We start from the raw sequence: 21,493 nt of genomic DNA, 5'->3' as shown, positions 1-21,493 counted from the left end.
GGACTATCGTCAGAGAGATAAGAATATTTTTAGAAGCACAGAGAAATTAGAAAGTAATAAATGTGTACGAGTAGAATGAGAATATCTATGCAAATTTAGATTTCTATCGACAGAGTGTAAGAAGTGTAATTTAAAAACAGGTTCCTTTCGTCCACTAGATATTATAAGGAATACTCTATCTTGAATATTTTGCATATTTTCGCATTTCCTGTATTTTAAACTTCCCCTGAATGCATAAAGACCCGTAGTTTAGCAATGGAATATTTCGATGAATGTTTATTTCCAACAGATTTATAATTTTCGATGCGTATTAATTAATACGCACTAGGTCCAGAGAAGAATTTTGTGGCTTTTAATGTTACAAATTTACTGCAGTACTTCGTTCCGCACTAATTGTCTAATTAATTGAAAAATGATATGAGAGATATCGCAGAAAATATTCTCATTTGAAGAATTAATCGTATGATTTTAGAAATTTAAGAACAGCAATCGATAATTACGCAACATTATTTACTTTATGCGTCCATTTACCAAAGGAATTTCAAATCTTTAGAATATCCAACCGGTCAAGCGTTTGCTATGAACTTCGGTTCAAAATCCCAGCAAATATGTTCAGAATAGGCTAATAATACCGGTACCATTTGTATCGATATTTCTGAACCACCGAAGTATTGTAATTATATATAACATCGATGTGAGCTTCGCTGTGTAAACGAGGAGCAGAGTGACAAATGTGTATTTCTGTGCAACATTGTGCAACATCTTGCTCTGATTTATCTTTGCAACTTGTCTCCGATGTAAGATGAATTCTCACAGATAATCGTACGTTACGTTACGTACGATTACGCAAGCGTGGCAATTAAACGATTTCTTTTATCTGCATAAAAGTAAAGAAGCTTCGAAGTCAAAAACTGCATATCCAATTGTGTATCATCGGTTGTATAAAAGATACGATGAAGTTAATTAAGAGATAATTTTCTTTTCTCTTCGAAGTATCGCAACCTTTGAATTAGAAAGTTCGAAGCAGAAAATTATCGACTATTCGATTATTTGCTAACGAAAATTTATTTATTCCGCGACTGAGCCAATAACGCGCTCCGAAAATTCGCTTCATTATTTTCTCGTTGTCCTACTTTTTTTCATCGTCTTTCACTGTGAGCCGTAACTGATAGGAGAAAATGATAGTTACATAACTATATATATGTATATATAGCAGGATGCTGTCAAAAAACTAGGGTAACTGTCAATTGTTAACGATGAGTTTAATGTCTTGTAGGCGTTACATGGACGGTGTGCGCATTCATCAAACGAATTAACGGGATGTTTTCTAGAACCGTCGATTAAAGTGTACGTTGTTATGAAATGATAAGCGAAAATAACGAAAGAACCTAGCGATTGTTGCTGCTGGTAATTTCATCGGTAAACGAAATTTAGGACGAGCGTAATTTTCCATCCTTCGAGCAAAGTCCCGCGCTTCCTTTTCAATGATCAGTTTTGTGAACTTATACGCTTTTCCAAGTTTATTTTCCCTTCCAAGAAAAGATTTCGCTAAACTACACAATTTACAAAAATTCCACTTGACAATTCTATTAAACTCGCTACAATCTAAATCGTTAAAAACATGTGGCTTAAACAGTTAGCTGCTGCGACCTCTTTGAAAAGCGTACACCTAAAATGTGTCGCAAAAGGTAAGCGAGTATACTCGTCAAACACAGAGTACGCGTGGCTGTTATAACGTAGAATCAAGTTGTAACAAACAGACTGTTTTATTTTTTAATTTAATTGCTGACAGGGCTCGTAGTAACACAAAATATCGCCACTTCTTCACGACCAGTATACTCGTGAAAAACAGCTAACCGATCGACGATTGCTTCCAATTCCCTAAACTCAGAAATTTTTCAAAATTTCACGTTCTTAGGAATTGCCTTTGCTTTTCCAAAAAAAAAAAAAAAACCGAGAAAAGTTCAATATTCCACTGATCATAATACGATAGACGTTTTCTTTGGCGTAGAGAATATTCAGGAAATACGTAAACGCAGATTATTCACCGCTCAATCTCAACGAGATAACGAGCGGACCTCGAAGAGTCACGAGTTTAATGAACCAAGGCGATAAGGTTAATTAATAAACGGCATAGTAAATGGACTGTATCGTGTGGTCTTACCTTGCCCTGCATAATCAGGCGGATGGTCAAAGTGACCGAGGGGTCATCGTTCAAAACGGGTTTCGAATCCATACTGTCCATAATGAAGTCACAGGTCCTGTGATCCGAACGAAAGCTCTTCTTGAGATGTACGGGGAGAGGGGAAGGATAAGAGGCAGGATAAGGTGGGCAGGGGAAAGGTTAGGCGAGTGATTTTAGTTGGAGGGGTCTTGGGACGTGCTTTTCAATCGCTCCCAGGTGTGTTCAGTCCTTGCACTGCAATCAAAATATGCATACAGATTAGTTAATTATTCCTTAGAAATTCGAGTGTAGCGTTAAAACAGTTTATTATATTTTATTCAGATATACGCGGTATGTTCGTGTAACATATTGTTACATCGTTGTAATTTAGGAATATTACATGTACAAATCCATCGTGAATTATAAATTAAGTTTCAAAAGAAGTTACGCAGCAAGCTACGGACTCTCAATCATCTGAAATTGAGTACTAATTTTTTAATTCTTAAAGAAAGGTAACTTTATTTCCACTGGGTATATTCTATCTCTCGTTGTTGTTTTACAATGTTTTTTAACGGCTTATTTAACCTCCTGCTGTCCTCTTCACGTTTTGTACCTTTGAAGATATCTTCTTCTTTCGAGCCATTTTATTCGTACAGTTCGTGGTATACACAAAAGGTACAAAAATCCAATTGAATAGCGAAAGCAAATATTTCAAATAAATTTCGGGTCATATCACAGAATTATGGAAATTGTATTGCATTGAATTAATTTATTGTCATTTTGTGGGTTGGTAGGTTGGTTTAATTAAAATAATACGAGAAGATTTTAATAATATATCACGATCGTGGTTTACACGCTATAGATTATTCTATTCTATTGCGATTCCATAAATTATCTTCGATATACTATGATTTATATGATTTCACCGCTTATTACAATTTTCGACATAGTTTCAGGAATATAATTTTCTTCAGATCGTTACTGGAATTATCAGATCTTAGATCTTAGGATTTTATTACGAAATATGATGCATTTTGTAAAATATTTTAGTCATCTTCCAATCGATATACCAGTCTAATTTTGAATTTTAATTATACTTATTGCAAGTATATATAAGTCCCGTTGAGAAGCTTAGTGGACAAGTGGATTTTTCCAAGAAAAACATAACAGCAAACGTGACCAAATTTGTTTGTACACGTGTCAAAATTTGTTCTGAACTAGCAAACTTTAACGAACACATCAAATAATGCATCTCAATGTAACTAAAGATTTTATTCTATCGTTTTTTTTACCTATCACGTAGTTTCCAAATTTGGAAAAAGAGTCAGAGCCCTCAATCATATTTGTGAACAACCGATTGCAATAGAAATTAGAAAAATTGAAAGCTAAATAGCCATACAATAATTGTTATCTCATTATCCTGCTGTCTTTACAGACTTTTCAATCGAACTTTAACACCAGCCACAGTTTTCCCAAATCAAAGATCTTTATCATTCATATTGCTTCTCCACCGAGAAAAATTCGACGACACAAATTAAAAACGAAACGATTTGTACAATATCGCGAGTACTTTCGCCAACATTCCACAGGAATCCGATTGAAAGTATTGATTGCAAATATCCCGATGAATGTATAACGTTTTCGAAGATAGTTTTTAATTCTGAAGCTCGTTGTATAGAATTCTAAAAGAGGATTGGGTAAACAGCGTGGTCAGTTATCGATCGGGTTACATATCGTGCTTTTTATCTCTCGAAATACTTTTCCAGGCTACGTATTTACCTCGTTGCTTTCTGATTTAATCTATCGACGAAACAATAACTATCAAAGCAGGTGATTTTCAATCCACCTCCTTGAATATATACAAAGATGGAAAAACGTATAATGGGTCACTATTAATCGGATATTTATATAATCACGAAAGAAGGAGAATCGAACGCCAAGATTCCAATTATTCAAACAACACTGCGAAGAGTAATGTCACTTTGCGACTGGCTCTTCTACAATTCTATTATCTTCGTTTATCTGAATGCAAACATTAATTCCAATGATAAATATACATTGCTCGCCGGCAAAACTAATCTCAGATTTTAATATACCACGTCTTTGCAAAACCATTTCAAGAAATGCGTTTCGGTTATTCATATCTAATAATAAAAAGAGAAAAAAGGTGTGCGAGTATATGGAACTATAGGTCTATTAAATTTTACATATATCTCGAAATTATAGAAGAAGTAAGTTAGTTAAAGAGCCATTATAATTAACAATTCAAATGTAGTTAATACTAAAAGACTAGAATTAAAGGTTCAACCGCAATTTATCATATTTAATAACAAAATGAACAAAAATTGAGAATCCTTTTTAAACAACAGGTCTGTGAATGTATGGAACTATAGCCTATTCAATTTTTATGTATCTCGAAATTATAGAAGTAAGCTATTTAAAGAGCCATTATAATTAACAATTCAAATGTAATTAATACCAAAAAGACTAGAATGAAAGCTTCAAACGAATTTTACAATTTTCTCTTACAAAGCCTGCCTTGCCACAAAGTTTCATAATTTTTCTCAAAAAGTAAAAAGATTTTAAAAAGGCTCACAGAAACTACAAATAATTCGAAATAAATAAAAAGGACGAACCTGTGATATTTCTAGCATCCTAATATTATCGTCAAAACATATTCGCTGTACCATTCGTTCGTTTTAACGTGTCCCGCTGTACAAATAATTTGCCCAAGTCCAACAGAAATCCCGAGAACATAGCGAAACGAGTCCGACGAAATTTCATTTATCGCCGGTTCGATAAATTAAAATGGTAGTAGGAGATTAAAGAGGGAACAAAACAATTGGTGAGAAGCATGAAGGAGAACTAGGTTACAAAGCCAACATAATTCGACCGATTCACCGGCGACAGGCTAACGACGAAGCTGAGAGGCGAAGAACAAATATATCTTAGCTCGAACGACCGGCTCGACATCAAAGCCTCTCAGAAATAAACGAAATATGTACAATTGCCGGTGCGAACTTAACGCGATTTCCACTGTACTGACGAACCAATGGGACCCAAGAACCACCGTAATTCTCTTCAACGACATTTCCAACTCGTTCTCGTATAGTTTTCTAAGCCGCGTGAATTCTATTTCCGTGGAAAACGCGGGGAATACGAACGATCAGCAATCGCAACGCTCGCACAGTTAAATAAACATTACATTATCGTCAGCGTGATGCGCACAGTATTCCAGGAAGCTGTGCAACAAACGCTGATTTGCATACAGAATTCCAGACCAAAGATGTTTAAATAATTTGGTAAAACGGCCGGTCGAGTTAGATTTGTTCAAGAGGATAGATGATATTAATCATCGCGCTGCGCAATTGATCGTTCATTCTTGAGTAGTTTTAGCTTGAAACGGAGAAAAGAATTCTTTAATTTTTAACTACTCGTTTATCTTACTATTTCATTGTGTTTCATTTATCGTTGTCGTTACCTTCCCGCTAGTTTTAGCTTTAAGACAATTCTTTAATTTTCGCCTGTTCTTTTTTCATACTTTTTACGTTGGAATAAATTTGAAAACTTTAGAATAAATTTGAGAATAAATGTATTAAAATCGTATCCTTCGATGAACGCATGCAGAGTGTAAAAGTTAAGAGACGTTGGTCTTAGTTCTTTTTAGATTTTCTTACTACGAATCTATATACTTTTCTACATTAGTATTTTACACATATATTTATCCAGGTTCTGACAATACAATTTTCTTTCTAGAAAAATGGTTAAAATTGACGCTATAATAAAATTTTATTTACCGAAACGAGATTTTAGTTGATGACCGATTGATGTCTGGCGTCTGACGATTGAATATACTTACTGCGTGAACCAAAAATGAAAGAGATTGGCGATTTATTATATAAATTGTTTATTCTCTAATTTGTTTATACAAATATAACGTGTATTCTATAATTTCCAAACGCAATTGCTCAAGGAAATTCTGGCTATTATCATATTATTCGAGCTTATTATTCGAACAAGTTTATAAATAAAAAAGAAGAGAAAGATGATGTTGCAAACACTATTTTTTAAGTTTACCTTGTAATTTGCTATTATTTATTGACATCTTCTTGTAATAAATTAACTCGTGCAAGTAATCTTTCTTATTCTTTTTTTAACAGAAAATTGAAATTAACGAAAGATGGAATTGACCAATTTGGCTCCTGAGAGTTCCATTTACACGCTAGAATTACATTTTAAATTTCAATAATAGCGAATGCTTGAGCAATTCTATTTGGAACGAATCCGCGTAACTAAATTTGTATTCTGATTTTCACTGTTGTAAGAGACAAAGAAGATGCCGTTTCGGATTGACGTTATTTTCAAGGCTCGCACGCGTTAACCGAGAGTGTGTGTATCATTGGCTGTCTGTTCTTTGTTGGTTCTAACGAACCTCTTCCTCATTACGTGCACGTGTATAGAAGCCACTTAAATATAACTTTCTGTCACAAAGAAACCCTACGGCAACAAGAGAGAAAAATATGTTCAATAATCGTGCGCTGTCTTTTGTACGTGTGTAGGACGTGTCTCGAGAAGGTAACTAATGGAGTTGCTATAATACGCTTGTATCAAGCGTTCGAAAATACGAATTTTTCATAAACTTAACTTTTCAGTGCCTCAGCTGTTCCACTCTATTTTTCGTCAATTTTTTACATGATATAAATAAGGTGATAAATCGTACGACGAATTTAAAAGATAGTTAGTTTAAGAAAAAATACTTTTCAATTTATGAAGACGATCGTTGTGGTCGCTAAATGACTAAAATTGTTTTCGCAGAAAAGAATAATGTAAAAATTCTCGAATAGTCCGGAAATGTTCTCCAAAGTATCATTTAAAGATAATTTAAAGCGGTACAAAGCGACGCAGAACGTTTCATTCGATACTAATTGTAAGTTAGGTATCATTGACTTGTACATCATTTTATGTCCTTCATTATGAAACTTCCATAGTCACTATTTATGACAACGTTCCGATGTATTATACGAACAGCGTTATTTAATTAGCATTCTAACATTATGCATCACTGTGCACAATTTTAAAGTGTAAAAGACTATTCGACACGAAGAGTATGCGAAGCAGAAAATCGTTTGCAACGTATCTTTCGTTTTTCAAAAAGAAATAACACAGTTTGAAAATAGTTCATTTTTATATAATTTAATCAGAGCGTCGCGGCGTTTCATATATATTTTTTAAGCATGTTCATATTTAGAATACTGTTTATCTATGGAGGAATTCGGAAAGGAAACGGTATATATAACGCTACTTGAAACACATCAATTTTGTTAAAGGATGTAACCTAAAAACTGGGTCGTATAAATTCTAAATATTAACATAACAAATAGCCGGCGGTTGTAAATCTATTTTAAGTGCTTTCTAAGTAGAGCCAAATGAAATTATAAATAGAAATGTACTTCAAATAATATTTTGAATAATGGATGGAATTAAAACGAAAGACAGCCAAAAAGGAGAGACACGAACGTTTGTCACACGTTGGTCTTGAGATAGAAATTTTCAAACAGATTTCCACTTAATTATTCCAAACGATATATTAACAATATATATAATACACGTTTTCCAACGTTATGTGTTGAGCTTTTTAACGTAGCAAATACCAACTGCCATAAATTGTTTGCAATACGAATAATAGAATTTTCATGCAAAGCAATTCAAACATATAAATTCTAGCCAATTTTCTAGTTGTTCCATCATATTTTTCGCCAATTTCCCCATCAATTTTCGATCAGAATAATACGAGTAATTCATTTTATTTTCATGAATTTTATTAACAAAAAGTTTAAAGCTTAAATTAATTCCTTTTCCTTTTTTAATGCAGCACTAGACCACGGAAGCGAATACTCGAACCATAGAAATATATAAAAATAAAATTTAGATGACGAAGCAACATAATCTTATTATGTTATTAACGACCACTTCAAACAAATTCAGAGCTACTAAGTTACTTCAAGAGTTATAAAATTTCATGGAATTAGTGGAAAGAAACCGAGCGATGGATACAGCGTTATCCTATTGTAGTATTTCAGGATTAAATCCGCCCACATTTTTATTAATAGCCCATACATTACGAATTTTCGAACAACGATAGACGCCATTAAACTATTCTAAACTAACATTAGAAATATCCCAGAAATATTTTTATAAACCATAAGAAGGAAGAAATTTTTTATCCAAGTTCATTTTATCCAACAAAAGGCAGAGAATCGTATACTCTCGTAAATTTTATCTCAACCCTGTGCGTTTTTGAAGTGCCATGTTCTCGTAATAATAATCTTTTATATCCTCAAATAAAAACACACGGCATTGTACATTGCTGCAAAAAAGAACCCTAAAAAGAAATACAAAAAAGAAAACGAATGAAATACATAGCGCTTAAGCGAGAAAAAACACACAACGATAAGATAAATTACACGACAGCCACCGTTATTAGATCAAACGAGAATTCATAATACACCTTTGTCACGCGAATTCCATCCCCTCGTAGCCAATACACCGATTTGCGCGGTGTTCGCAACAGATTTTAGCCGGTAAAACTTCTTAGAGGCCGTCCACGCTCGGATCAGAAGGTTACGAGGATCGTTCGAGAAAATTCCAACAGTAAAATGGTAATAAAGCGCAGATAAAGGGATTTACGGTTACGAAATGTTAGTCATTCCTGAGCAAATGATGTGTAGTGCTTAGAGCAGGTAGGGTTTCGCTCGTTCAGTTTTCAGGTCAGGCGATAAATACCTAAAAGTGCGAGGGAAATGTCGTCGAGCCAATATCAAAGTGTGCAGCACGTGACACACACACACACACACACACACACGTGAACACACGTACAGCCGTCTGCTCGATCTAATTTGTCCGCTCCGCCTTTTACCATTCTGTCCCTTTGAAATTCCGCGATATCCTATTGGGGACGCGGTAAAGGTCAATTTCCCTTTAAGACGACGCTTTTTCAAGCACAAAGATCATACACGGAATTTTCTTTACTTTACGCAAAACTGTTTTATCTGTGCCGAGCCGCGCAGTTCTTGCGAGGGTTGTTCGAGGAGGCGTGTAAATGACGTGTTTATAAAATGTTCGGACGTATCGCTATACAGGGAAAACAGAGGATTCTACTAGAGCGCAGAAATTGTATTTCGCCAAGATTTAAATTCCGTGTCGCTAGTTAAAATTGATCCATATGTTAAATTAATCCTTACGTAACTAAGAATGCTGTGATTAGGGTAAACTTTGAAGCGTTAATATTCGTAGCTTTTGTATAAATTTTGCAGTAAAATATTTTCTATAGGAAATAAAGAAACTAGTTTTAGAAAGTATACACGCGGGTGGCAACGCTAAAAACGAAGAAGATGAGAGTTTCTATAAATTGAATGTATCTTGTTGAGTATTAGGAAAATTTATAACGAAGATAATCGAGAGCATACTGTTGGTAGAAAATACCATTTTTCTATTTATTGCAAAATATTTATCGACATTTCTTTTTTCAATTTCCATCTATAAACTGAAGTTAGAAATAAAGTGAATGATACTACACAATGTTATTAGACACTTGATACGAAAGATCACGGATAGAAAAACAAATACCTGAAAGGTAGTCACATGGAGAATAAACGAAGAATTTTATATCGAAGGTGTATAAACAACGCGTAACAACAAATTTCATTCTACGTACATTTTCCACCAATTTAATTCGTCTAATATTAAAAAGTATATAATTCTTTCAACTATATTTTATTTCTATTACTGTTTGCTAACTATGAAATGTGCAGAACATATAATACAGCTTCGTATCTTGTCGTACAGTATCTATCGCTCAAACGCCTCCTCTCAACGTGACCGTGATGTTACCAACATGTTGATAATGAAAATCGAACGTTGTATGCCATTAAAAATCTATCGCAAGCTGGAATTAATTAAATGTCGCCATTTATATATACAGAAACTAACAGTTCTGTTCGAATTATTTTATCGAAAAATTAAATTGGAAAAAATGGTAACTCGAGCAGAGATTTGTCGCTTATATTTGGTTTCTAAATCAAGAAAGCATGACAGTAATCTAACGATGCAATAATTTGTCACGGCGTTCAAAGTAGAGAAATGTCAGACGATCTATTCCAGAAAATAATTTGAATATTTCTTAAGAAGACCCTATGAAACAAAAGAAGCTTCAGCCGGTCGACTCAAAAGGCTATAAATAAAAGTTCGATATTACTTAATGTCAGCTTTAATAATGGAGAGTACACCTTCCGATTGAGAATGAAGCGATCGGCTTTTAGAATATTGCGACGAGGCAAACTTTCAACGATGAACAATTTCACGTGGACTTTATACAATATTTTGAAACTCTGTGGAATATAAATTTTTATAGGTGAAATTACCTTTTCTATCATATTATATAATTTATTCAATCGAGTGTCCGTAATATAATCCTTTTAGGACAGACTATTTTAGACGGTATATTAAATATTATTTTATCATCTCAAACGATATTAAAAATATTAAAAATACTTTTGAAAAGGTGAAATGATATTACAATAGGTATGATGTTGAATAATTCTTAGCTATAGATCATTTCATGAACGCTCGGTTAAGTAAATTATATTCTCTGTATTAAACTATCTTAAACAATCTAATTTTATAATCCAGTAGAGCTTAGAATAATCTTAAACTTCAAAAGACTATTTTACGAACATTAATTAAATAGATTTCCTACTCGACTACACGACAAAAATAAAACACAAAACGATGCAATTTTTCAAACGAGCTAATACTAACAGCGACACTTGAACAAATTTAGCATCGGTTACAAATTGGATCAACAGCAACCATGACACAGAGAAAGGAACTACAGTAGCCATTCCGAAGGACAATCCAGCTTCGATACACGGTAAATACATAGTGAAACGAAATTTATGCTATTTCATTAGAATTGAAGATATCATCAAGCGAAGCGTCATGCAACCAATATTACCATTGAAAGAAAACAACTGTAATTGCTTGGTGCTCTTTTGACAGAAGAGCACATTTCCATAGATATTTGTTCAAGAACTGTTATTTCCATTTAACTTTCTAACCGTTTCGCTTCGCTCCATTTCCTTTCCAAATAAAACTTTCGGAATTTTTCCATTTATTGTTATTAGCGTGCTTGAAGGAGAAATTTTACACTAAGGTTCATTTCTTCATTCTTGTGTTAAGATACCAATAAATTCGTGACAAACGGTACAGATGTCTAAATTCTCGGATAAAATTTGATTGCCATTTTAAGTGACGAAGCACTAAGCTCGGTACCTGCATTTACAAAGACGGAAATACCGAAACGTTTTTCCTCCGCGCTGAAGGAAGGTTTCCTTTCTGACAAATTGTTCTAACAGTAATCTGACCCTGGTATTTACTTCTATTGTTTACAGTGCTGAATCACAATGATCGGCCGTAAAATGGAATTTGTTTCTACCTGGGAATAGTCAGTAAAATTTTACAGAATATTCAATATTTTCAAACGTTTGTAAGTTTGCATTAAATAGACATGGCGAGGTATAATAATTCTAAAGCAACAACAAATATTTAAAAAAATCCTGCGTTTCCAATTTCTCCACCCTGTGTCAAAACAATTGCCTATTAGTAATTTAGATTATTGTTTGAACTGTTGAGCTCTCCGATATATTCATCGTGAAATTGTAAAGTATAATCGTAAAGTATAATTCATTAAAGCTGACTCATGATGCACGTATACAATGAATAATGTATCAAATGTATGTATATTTATATCGTATATATGTAGGTATCTTAGGTATCTACAATAATTATATTATGTCAACTATATTAAATTTTAAACGTTGCTATTGTAATGAACATAAAATATGAGAAAGACGTACGAATAAAATTGAAAATGTCTAGATGCTATCTTTTTTAATGAAACTATGTATACATTAAAGATTAATTTCCAATAAAGATTCACCTATCATCAACGAGATGCTATCATGCGTGTTGATAGTGGATTTCCAAGATTGGATTTTTCATTTATTCATTTTCTAATTACTCGATTACGTCAACGAGGATCGATTACCGAGAAACCAGCGAATGAGCAATAATTCGTAGATTTAACTAATATCGTTGTTATTTTTATTTGCCATATGGAAATTTCAGAGATTGTGCATATCGTAACCGTCATTTAGTATATAAAGATATATTTTATCGACTCGGATATTCACGATTTATCGTCACTTGCGGTATTTAATATATAACTGCCAGATTGCTCAAATTGTTAACTGGACACTGTACAAATGGATAAAGTGCTCTTCGATTAAGAGTCTATCCATAAATTATCATTTCTAACTCTATTATAAAGCGTGATGTTCTCGTGGTAATAATTATTCTAACTTGCAAATATGTAAATAATCTGTCAGGTAAATGATCTCAAAAGAAAGTACGATAAAAATATTGGTCAGATTGAAATTATCAAATAAATGAAATTACTCCAATTGAATTTACTTTACAATAGCGTTAGAATCATTCGCAATGTTTTTGACATAGTATAAAGAGAGAGACGAATTTAAATTAAAAATAGCAAAGTCTATATACAGTGGCTACACATCTTTACACTTATGATACTATTAACATAATGACTGATCAGACCGAAATTTCTTATCATTTAGTAGTATCGCTACAAAAACGTGATACTATAGAAGTGAAACAAATCTGACAAAAAAATCACTTTATTAGAAAATAAGACGCTCTACATAATAATCACACATACTTTATTAATTCCCAAGGAACATTTACAAAAAAAGAAAAAAAACAGGAAACAGGAAACAAGAAAAAAGGACCATCCGAATTTCTGTTCTCTCATAGTTGTTCTTTCACTCAAGTAAAGAAGACAAATTAAACCTAAATTTAAACGCGCATGAAAACTTATCCCTCACATGGAATTTCATTTTTCTTAAAGTTTAGATTCCCTTTAGTCTTCATTCTGCCTAAACAATCAATCAGTCCTTCGCTCGAGGTTTGAAGCTTCACACTTTATTCTAACGCAACAACGAAAAAGAGCTATTCAAATTCCTATTCACACGTAACTGACCCTCCGCTCCAGTACAGAAGACAAAATAAATCTAAATTACAACGCACATAAAATTTTATCCGTCATATAGGAATAAAGAACTTTATTCTTTCTAAAGTTTAGGTTCCCTTTAGGCTTCATTCTGCCCAAACAATCATTCCCTCGCTCAACGCCTGAAACTATTTTCCCGCCTTATTTCTAACGACACAAACGAAACGACCGTTGATCCGTTTCTAATGAATCACCCAGTACACACGGAAACCGGTCGAGCTTGATTCAACGTTCTCTAATAACGGAAAGGGTTCCCGCGTTCAATGCTGCGCCCCTGGCTCGACACCCCCCACTCCATCGCATCATGGGCCGCGCGCGCGCTGCTAAAAGTGCGTCAGACAGGTTTCTTGCTCTGTTCGTTGCGAACGCGCTTGGCACGTCCGACTGCAGCGTGTCGTGTACAGTACACACGTAGCGAAAACACTTTGCCTCGACAAAGAGACACTGGTCTCTTTGCACGCGATCATATGAGCTAAGAGTCACGGTTATATCTCGGTCAAGCCTTTTTCTCAACGTCGTCGCCTCGATATATCGATCCGGAGAACGGTATTCCATATCTTTTTTTTTTTTAACGACAAACCGAGGATTTTCGCGCAATAAGGCGGTGTACACGTTACGCGATATTACTTGCGCGCGCGTAATATTGACCGATGCTCCACTTTTCCGTCGGCTATACAGCCCGCACCGACACAAGATCTTTTCAATGAGATCGCATCTCGATTTTAACGTGTGTTCTCATCTAATGAGATTCCGGGCAAAAATGGTTAATGAAATGGACGTCGCTTGGGAATATGGCAAATAGGAAATATTGGTTGATACTAAGCGCGCCAAATTCGAATCGACGGAGGAGATTTTACAGAAAACGTAAAATATCTTTAATACGACTTAACACGGCTAATATATACGTTGATTGGAGTAATTCGAGAGACATGTTGCAACGAATTATTATCAAATAAACTCTTGTTAAAGCAATTTCACTTGAGAAAAGAAATATTACAAGCACGAAACATTTTAAATATGTCAGGACTTTCGATGCCCTTCGCTGAAATCCGTAATTGTTTGCAACGTGAAATTTCGAAATTATTGCAAGCTTGCATCTTTTACATGTTTATTGCAGGCTATTTAATGTTGAGTTTAACGCACTACACGTGCTCGCTTTCTGTTTTCAATATTTTACATTCTATATCCTAAAACTGTGTCTCACAATTTTTCCTGAAATTATTTTTATTTCCAACACTGCTTTAAAGCATTTAATAATTGAAAATCATTGTACCAACACGCATTTACTGCGCGTTACATGACATTTACTGCACGCTCATTCTTTGGTTACAACATATCCCTCGTGATCAATGAAACTTGGAGCAACGATTCGAACAAGCGTGGATAATGTAATATTGATGTGTCGAACGATACGGCTTTTTTCGATTCAATAAATTTTCCGTGTCGTTGACAGATGGCACTGACGCTGCTACGCAGATAAAAACATGCAAACGTGGATTAAAGACAAGTATTTTTGCTCGTTAGATCCTAACTACCATGTGCATAAACGAGTTTTTGCTAGATCAGGACAGTAGATTATTCGATTCTTATCGATCGTCGATAACAATGCATCTGTTGTACGATAACGAACGATTGTACAATGTACGCGTTAATCGAAAATATTTAAGTTAAACTATATTTAATGAACGTCCGTGCGGCAGTTAATTAATCAAAGAAACCTTAAGACGAACTTGATACACTATAATATATTTATTTCACAATTATTTGAAATTAATTTCCTACCTTTTCAACGAAAATTATGAACAAGAAGATAAACGACAAAAGAATAAAAAAATTAGGCACCATTTGATTCATAGCGAAATAACTTTGAAACAATAAACTTCTATCTATCTGATATTCGTTACTCAAATTAAAAACAAAATTTCAAAAGACCTGTCTTTGACAAGTACATATTCTCTCCGGCAATACGAGTGCAATTAAGAAAAAGAGATGAGAAAAAAATTGAAGCAACTCAATTTAACTTTATAATCACATCGAGATTAATTTCCAAGAGAAATAAGAGGTAACCAGATTGAAAAAGAGAAGAATAAAAATTGAATGGCTAAAGTAAATAAATATGCGATTTGAATAATTCGAGACGTGACAACGAATCAACCACTCGTGTCATAAATATCGTGTCTCTCCCCTAATTTGCCCACCACCTTTTCAATACGAAGACTTGATTAATGAAAATACGTCCTCGGTCCAACTTTCATTTCAAACTCTTATTCATAAAAAGATCTGCAGAACAGGTAAAGTACCATAGACCCTAATGACGACGACTCATCGCGAGATATACAGGGTATCTAGTAATTAATGGTACAGCCGAGTATGGAGCGATTCCTCGTGAAAAAATAAATGGGAAACGGGGAAAGAAAATTTTTCGAAACAAACGATTTTGAAAATTAGTCTGAAGTACACGTGTACTAACTGTAAGTTTCGACTTAAAGGACTACTTTTTTCACTGCTCTTTGTATTTATAAACACGGGTAATAAATATTATCTGTTTCTTGTCATTATTATTATCATACCACGTGTATCGTTTCTCTATATCTCTATGTACATATGTCTACGACAGACATATATATATATGTCTACCATAATGGAGATACAGGTTCGTTACAATTCTAATGAAATTTCAGAATGTTTCGCGTAACGTGCAGAATAAAAAAAACGTTAAAAGAAACGTTAAAAGAAACCTGATATGCTATTTACTACATAAGTACTCTAAATTAATTGACTATCTCGCCAAGGAAAACTGTGAATAAAATGAACGAGAGAGGAATTAAACGCAATAAAACACATAATGTTCATTAAATGTATCTACAAATGTTTCAATACTTTCATCAGTCACTGTGAACTTAACAATGTGATTGATTAATCATTCCGTCGAACCAATTTGAACCAATTACCACGTGTTGAACGAAACACAGAAATGTTCCGATGCTCATGAACGGGGGATGTATATCCAACTAACAAATTGAAAAGCTCTCTGTTAACGCGAACGCACTATATTTAGCCTTCGCTGTCTTTCTAATCGACCACGCGTCTATACACTGGGGCGACTGTGACCGTTTCGCTCTGCTGCTGTCCGCAATGCAATTGGACTGTGGAATTTAGTGCAATCTGCGTTCCGTTATACGCACGCGCGTTTTGCTTGTGTGCGACTTAACGAACGCGAATGGTCCAATCGTTTGAAACCGGCGAACACGCGCCCGATCCTTGCGCGATAGACTCTTCCCGCTTTGCCCGTAAAACCCTCGTTTTTCCAATGTAACGCAGGTCGTTGCACCAGACATTGCATAACGTTCACGGACGATCCGCTGCGACTAATTTCGTGCAATCACACTATTCGTCCATAATCCGCAAGGATCCGGTGCGTGGAATCGTCACCATTTGTTAATCTACACGTTTGCTCCACTACTGAACGACTGCTTGTACGCGATTGTCGTAGTTATGAATCGCAATACGCGATAAGTAAATTTGAAAATAAGAAAAAAAAGCAGTGTAACGTCATCAGTTCTTATTTTCAATTTATGGAGTTTATTACGGTGAATTTTTGCAGATTCGTTTAACCCTGTTGTTCTTTTCTGTGGGATACGAAATTAAAGGTACAATTGCAATGGACGTTTTATTTTTAAATTTTACGTCTATCTTTAATGTATCTTACATTCCTGAATAAATGAAGTTATTTAAAAATTTGGAAAAATTATTGTTAATATCGTTATACTATAGGCAGCAACATGTCAAATGTACCTTAGTATGACTTTACAATTTACCCCTTTTATAATCGACTATTGGAGTGATTAGTATTTTCTTGATTCGATACCATTATCAAAGGATGTTATATTTGTCAATAGATAAAAGGATTTTTATTCTACATATATATAACAAATAATATTACTCATACAAGTATTATAATATTCTCAAAATTTCATTTTTTCCTTCACCGGGCCATATCCCCAAGAAACAAACTTGAAGAAAACTTTAGGCGAACGGCAGAGTTATCATTCTGTTTTCTTTTGTATTAAATAATGTTTAAGAATTTAATGTTTAACGTTTATGAGTCACAATGAGAAATTCGAATATTCTAATGTTACAAAAAGAAACGAAGCTAGAGTCAATTTATCACTGATTCGTGCAAAATTCCCTCTTTCACCGACAGTTGATTCGCACTACAAACGAACCGAGAGTCTTTATATAACACGCGAACCGGCTTTTCCATAAATGCAACGCCCAACGAGTTTTACACCGCGATAGTTATTCCGCTTAACTCGTGATTTGTGCACTATGAATTTCGAAGATAAACCGTAATATAGAAAAAAAAAAAAAAAAGAAATAAAAACGTTCCTCGTTACGATGCCATTTTGCAGGTAAACGTATGTTATACGTACTATTTCTTCCATGAGCGTGAAAATTAAATATGGCTAATTAAAACATCGTTTAGCATTCATACAACGATAAACGTTTATCATCGCGATGTACATATAATTATTGTATGAAATCCAATTAGACGAAAATTAATGTTCAAACCGTAATATGTGTAAAAACATATGTAATTGTTGAAATTGTTTACCAGAAGAGCACGTTTAAAGACTTTTACGGTTATTAATGATATCGTTCACTTTCGGTACCGAAAGCGTGGAGCGAAAACCAGCATTGTTTCGGAGAGACAGTAGCACGCGGTGCAGTATATACATATGTGGCGCGCATCGAGTGCGTGGAAAAAGGTACGCAGATACAAGTCGACGACCAGAAGCGGTACAGTCACGGGAGAAAACCAATGGCGAGCCTAGGACTGTCTATCTCTCTTACATGCTCACGTAGACACGTACACACACAGTGCCATTCATTCTCTACGTATCTCGCTCTGTATTTCTCCTCTCCCTCTTTCGTTAATATCCGGAGTAGGGGGGAAAAGAACCGATCGTTCGATTTGCCAGCACCAGCTTCCTATCTTCCACGCTGTGTGTGTGTGTTCGCCTTTACGTTACATGTGTCGTGATCAAATTACGATTGTCGTGTTGGCTATCAACGTTATATACATACTGAAATATATACGAAAAGAAAGAAAATAAGGCGATACACGCGGGGCCAACGAAAACACTGTTTCACTGCCACTGTCGAGCTCGGCGATAAGATAGTACATAGAGAGCGCACCATTATTTTCGTATCTCTACGTAACACACGTTGTCCGCGCGCACAGCGAAGAAAAAAGGGAGAGAGCCGCGTGTATATACATACTCCGTTTTGCTTACGAACCTTCGGAACGACCGTTTCGAACAACACGAATCGACATTGACGCGGCGTCACACCACGCTGCAAATTGTCGTCTCCCTCCCGGCGGCACCGTGCTTTTTTTTTTTACATCCGTGCACACCTTGCGTACGATACCGCGAACACACACGATCTACGAGGTAAAAAACGACGATCGTGATTATTCACGAAACACTCGCCGCGACATAGTCTAGCACGTAATTTTTCAACTAATTTCGAAGAAACGTAGCGGACTGGTAATAACACCGGCACGGCGTGTGCGCTATGGTGGCGCACCGTAGTCGGTTCCTCGTTGCGAGGCGTCCCGATGGGAACGAGGATCGCATTTTAATGGGGCGCGGCCGTATGAGAAAATTCTAATTACCTAAATGCACTCCTCGATCATGGAGGATGGGTCTGCTTTGCCTCACCGTGACGCACACAACACTCGATGCTCGGAAACGGGGGAAAGGAAGAAAAACACTACACTCTACGCGACACTGGAAAACTGCACCACCTCGGCGGAACGCGAACGAGTCTGCCTCGTTCTCTCTCACGTCCGGTCTCGCTCTATTCCGTCGATGCGCGGCGCTGTGCGCGCCGCTGCTGCGTGTTCGCTGTGCGATATCAGCGCCACCAAGCGACATCTGTCGGTATTATGCGCAACACCGCCACGCCATTGGCTGGCCAATAGCGCGACAGCTTTGCCGCTTGCCTCTACAGCGCGCGCTAAATTCGAACGTTGATTCTTTTAGCTGGTTATAGCCAGGACACTATTATGTCAAATTATAACGCATTACGACAACAGTGTGTGGTATTGAATCATTCTGTTGACTCAAATCTTTGGTTGAAGTGGGGAATTAAATTAAATTCATGTTCTATATCATAAAGTTATTGCGCATACAGTGGTTCGTGAAAGTATTTAAATATTTATTATGAAGAAGACTTACGAAAGTATTATGTATATTATATGGAACTTATTGCAGCTCTATTATTATTGTTGCGACACGATCAACACTGTTATGTCGATGAAATTTAAATGTAGTAAAATAATTTATTCATAAAAGATGTTTACAACAACTGTATGTATGAAAATATTAAAAACAAATTTATACTTCTATATTCTTCTGTTCTATATTAATTAAATTAGAATAAATTGTTATAAATCACAGCAAGAATTGTTTCCTGTTTTTTGAAGATGTATTAAGAGAAGCTCAAACCGTATCTTTTTTATGGAACGATGTTTGCTAGAAACATTGCGCGAGTGAAATTTCATGTACCATTTATAAGTATTCCATGCCATGAACAACAATTTATTTAACATATATTTCCTCCCATTTCGATACGTTCATTACTTAAAAAGCAAAGAGGAAACACTTTATCCATTCCAAGCTATTCCTGCAAAATTCACGGATCACGTAGTTTGGTAACATTGTTTAAATCGAAGACAATAATCGATAGCATGCAGATATCAGAGTGTTGCTCACTGTTTGTTATACTCTTTCGCTAACAGTGAAAAGTGGATCGCCTTCCATATTCCTGTATCGCATAACATAATATAACGCATTCAAATAAACATAGAAGCAAACGGGCGGTCCAGTTCTATTTGCGATGCATTGTCAATACAGATGATATTAAAATTGCACCTCTATGGCGTTAATTTCACCGTGTAATTGCAACGGTGTGCAATTCCACCGAAAATCAACGTCTACGATAATCGACACGAATCAATGTCCATAATAATTATTGTAAATCTCATCTACGAACAATCACCGTGGAAAATCGTTTCGTTGAATTATTAGTTACCGCTAATCGTACCGCGATCTCTGTACAACTGATTGATTTGCCGATCGAAACACAATTGATCGTTGTATTCGGCACACGATACAATTTTCGTCGCCATTCAGCTTTCTTTCGTTCATCGAAAGTGTTGTACGTTGTCGAATCGAAGCTGATAATGAAAGGTGGGAACACGTGACCATTCAGACAGAATGGTCGAAGATGAATGAGAAATCTTGACCTGGCACGTCCAGACCAACCGTGACGTCGTATTTCATGGCTGTTCTTTTTTGTTTTCGACTGTCAGCGACCTGGAAGTTCGTAGTGAGCGGCTAACTATTTTTGGAATTGATTGCTCAATCAATTTGGGTGTTTTAGGTTCTGCAGTTTGTTTCGGGCAATCACGTGTAGATAGATAGTAATCAAATAAACTTGAAAATATTGATTGGCTTTTTTTGATATATCTTAATTGTTTAAGTTATTTCTGATATAGATACAGGAAGAGAAATGGTAATTTTATTATTTTGTCCACGCTATAACCACGCGACTGGTATAATAGGATCTTCCAATCGTGAGATCGGCTTATAGAAAACAGATCGCTTAATAACTTTCCGTTTTTCCTTCTCATGATTCTCCTATTTTACTCTGTCATTCTTCTTCATAGATAGTTTCACTTTAGCCTGGCGGTATCGAAATAGGATTTGGCTTAGAATTTTTATAAACGTTTTAGTATCGCACATAACTTATTACTAAAAATATCGTTCTTCTTAGTATTATATAAAACCTGAATTCACGTTAATTTACATATTATGCAGGACAATTGTTATTATATTCATAGCTACTTCGCAGTATCACTTAAAGAACCAATTCATGGCAGATTGACCTTTTAGCAATGACTCCCTTTTCTCATAGCAAGATACATATGTATATATAACCAAACAACTCGTTCGAAGTTAACGCAAGAGTAACGCATACTAAATCTCGCTTTAAAGCATCAAACATCCCGTTTTCATTGAATCGTCCCATGATCGATACAGAAGGGGACGCGTTTCCTCTGAGCAAGCACAATGTCAATGGAAATGAACTCGCGAGCCGAACAATTCCTTGCG

The 21,493-nt window shown here is 35.3% G+C and overlaps 1 protein-coding gene across 6 annotated transcripts in view; it reads right to left on the bottom strand.

Annotated features, from left to right (window-relative positions):
- The window catches only part of LOC117205792 (poly(rC)-binding protein 3), a 179,481-nt gene that overhangs the window by 77,929 nt on the left and 80,059 nt on the right, over nt 1-21,493 (bottom strand). For 4 of the 6 annotated variants that reach the window (XM_033444534.1, XM_033444535.1, XM_033444529.1 and 1 more), the window contains exons 1-2: nt 18,991-19,181; nt 2,165-2,419 (exon numbers count right to left, since the gene is read on the bottom strand). In XM_033444534.1, coding sequence (XP_033300425.1) covers nt 2,165-2,245 — 81 coding nt within the window. In that variant the 5' untranslated portion in view covers nt 2,246-2,419; nt 18,991-19,181. Of the gene's footprint in view, nt 1-2,164; nt 2,420-18,611; nt 18,760-18,990; nt 19,182-21,493 lie in introns of those variants that run through there. The other 2 variants (XM_033444531.1, XM_033444530.1) reach the window with 2 other exon arrangements.

Source organism: Bombus bifarius, unplaced genomic scaffold (genome assembly GCF_011952205.1).
Source record: "Bombus bifarius isolate JDL3187 unplaced genomic scaffold, Bbif_JDL3187 scf7180000007992, whole genome shotgun sequence".
Lineage (NCBI taxonomy): Eukaryota > Metazoa > Arthropoda > Insecta > Hymenoptera > Apidae > Bombus > Bombus bifarius.
Note: the sequence above shows the minus strand (reverse complement) of the source record. Positions and strands in the feature narration are given on the sequence as shown.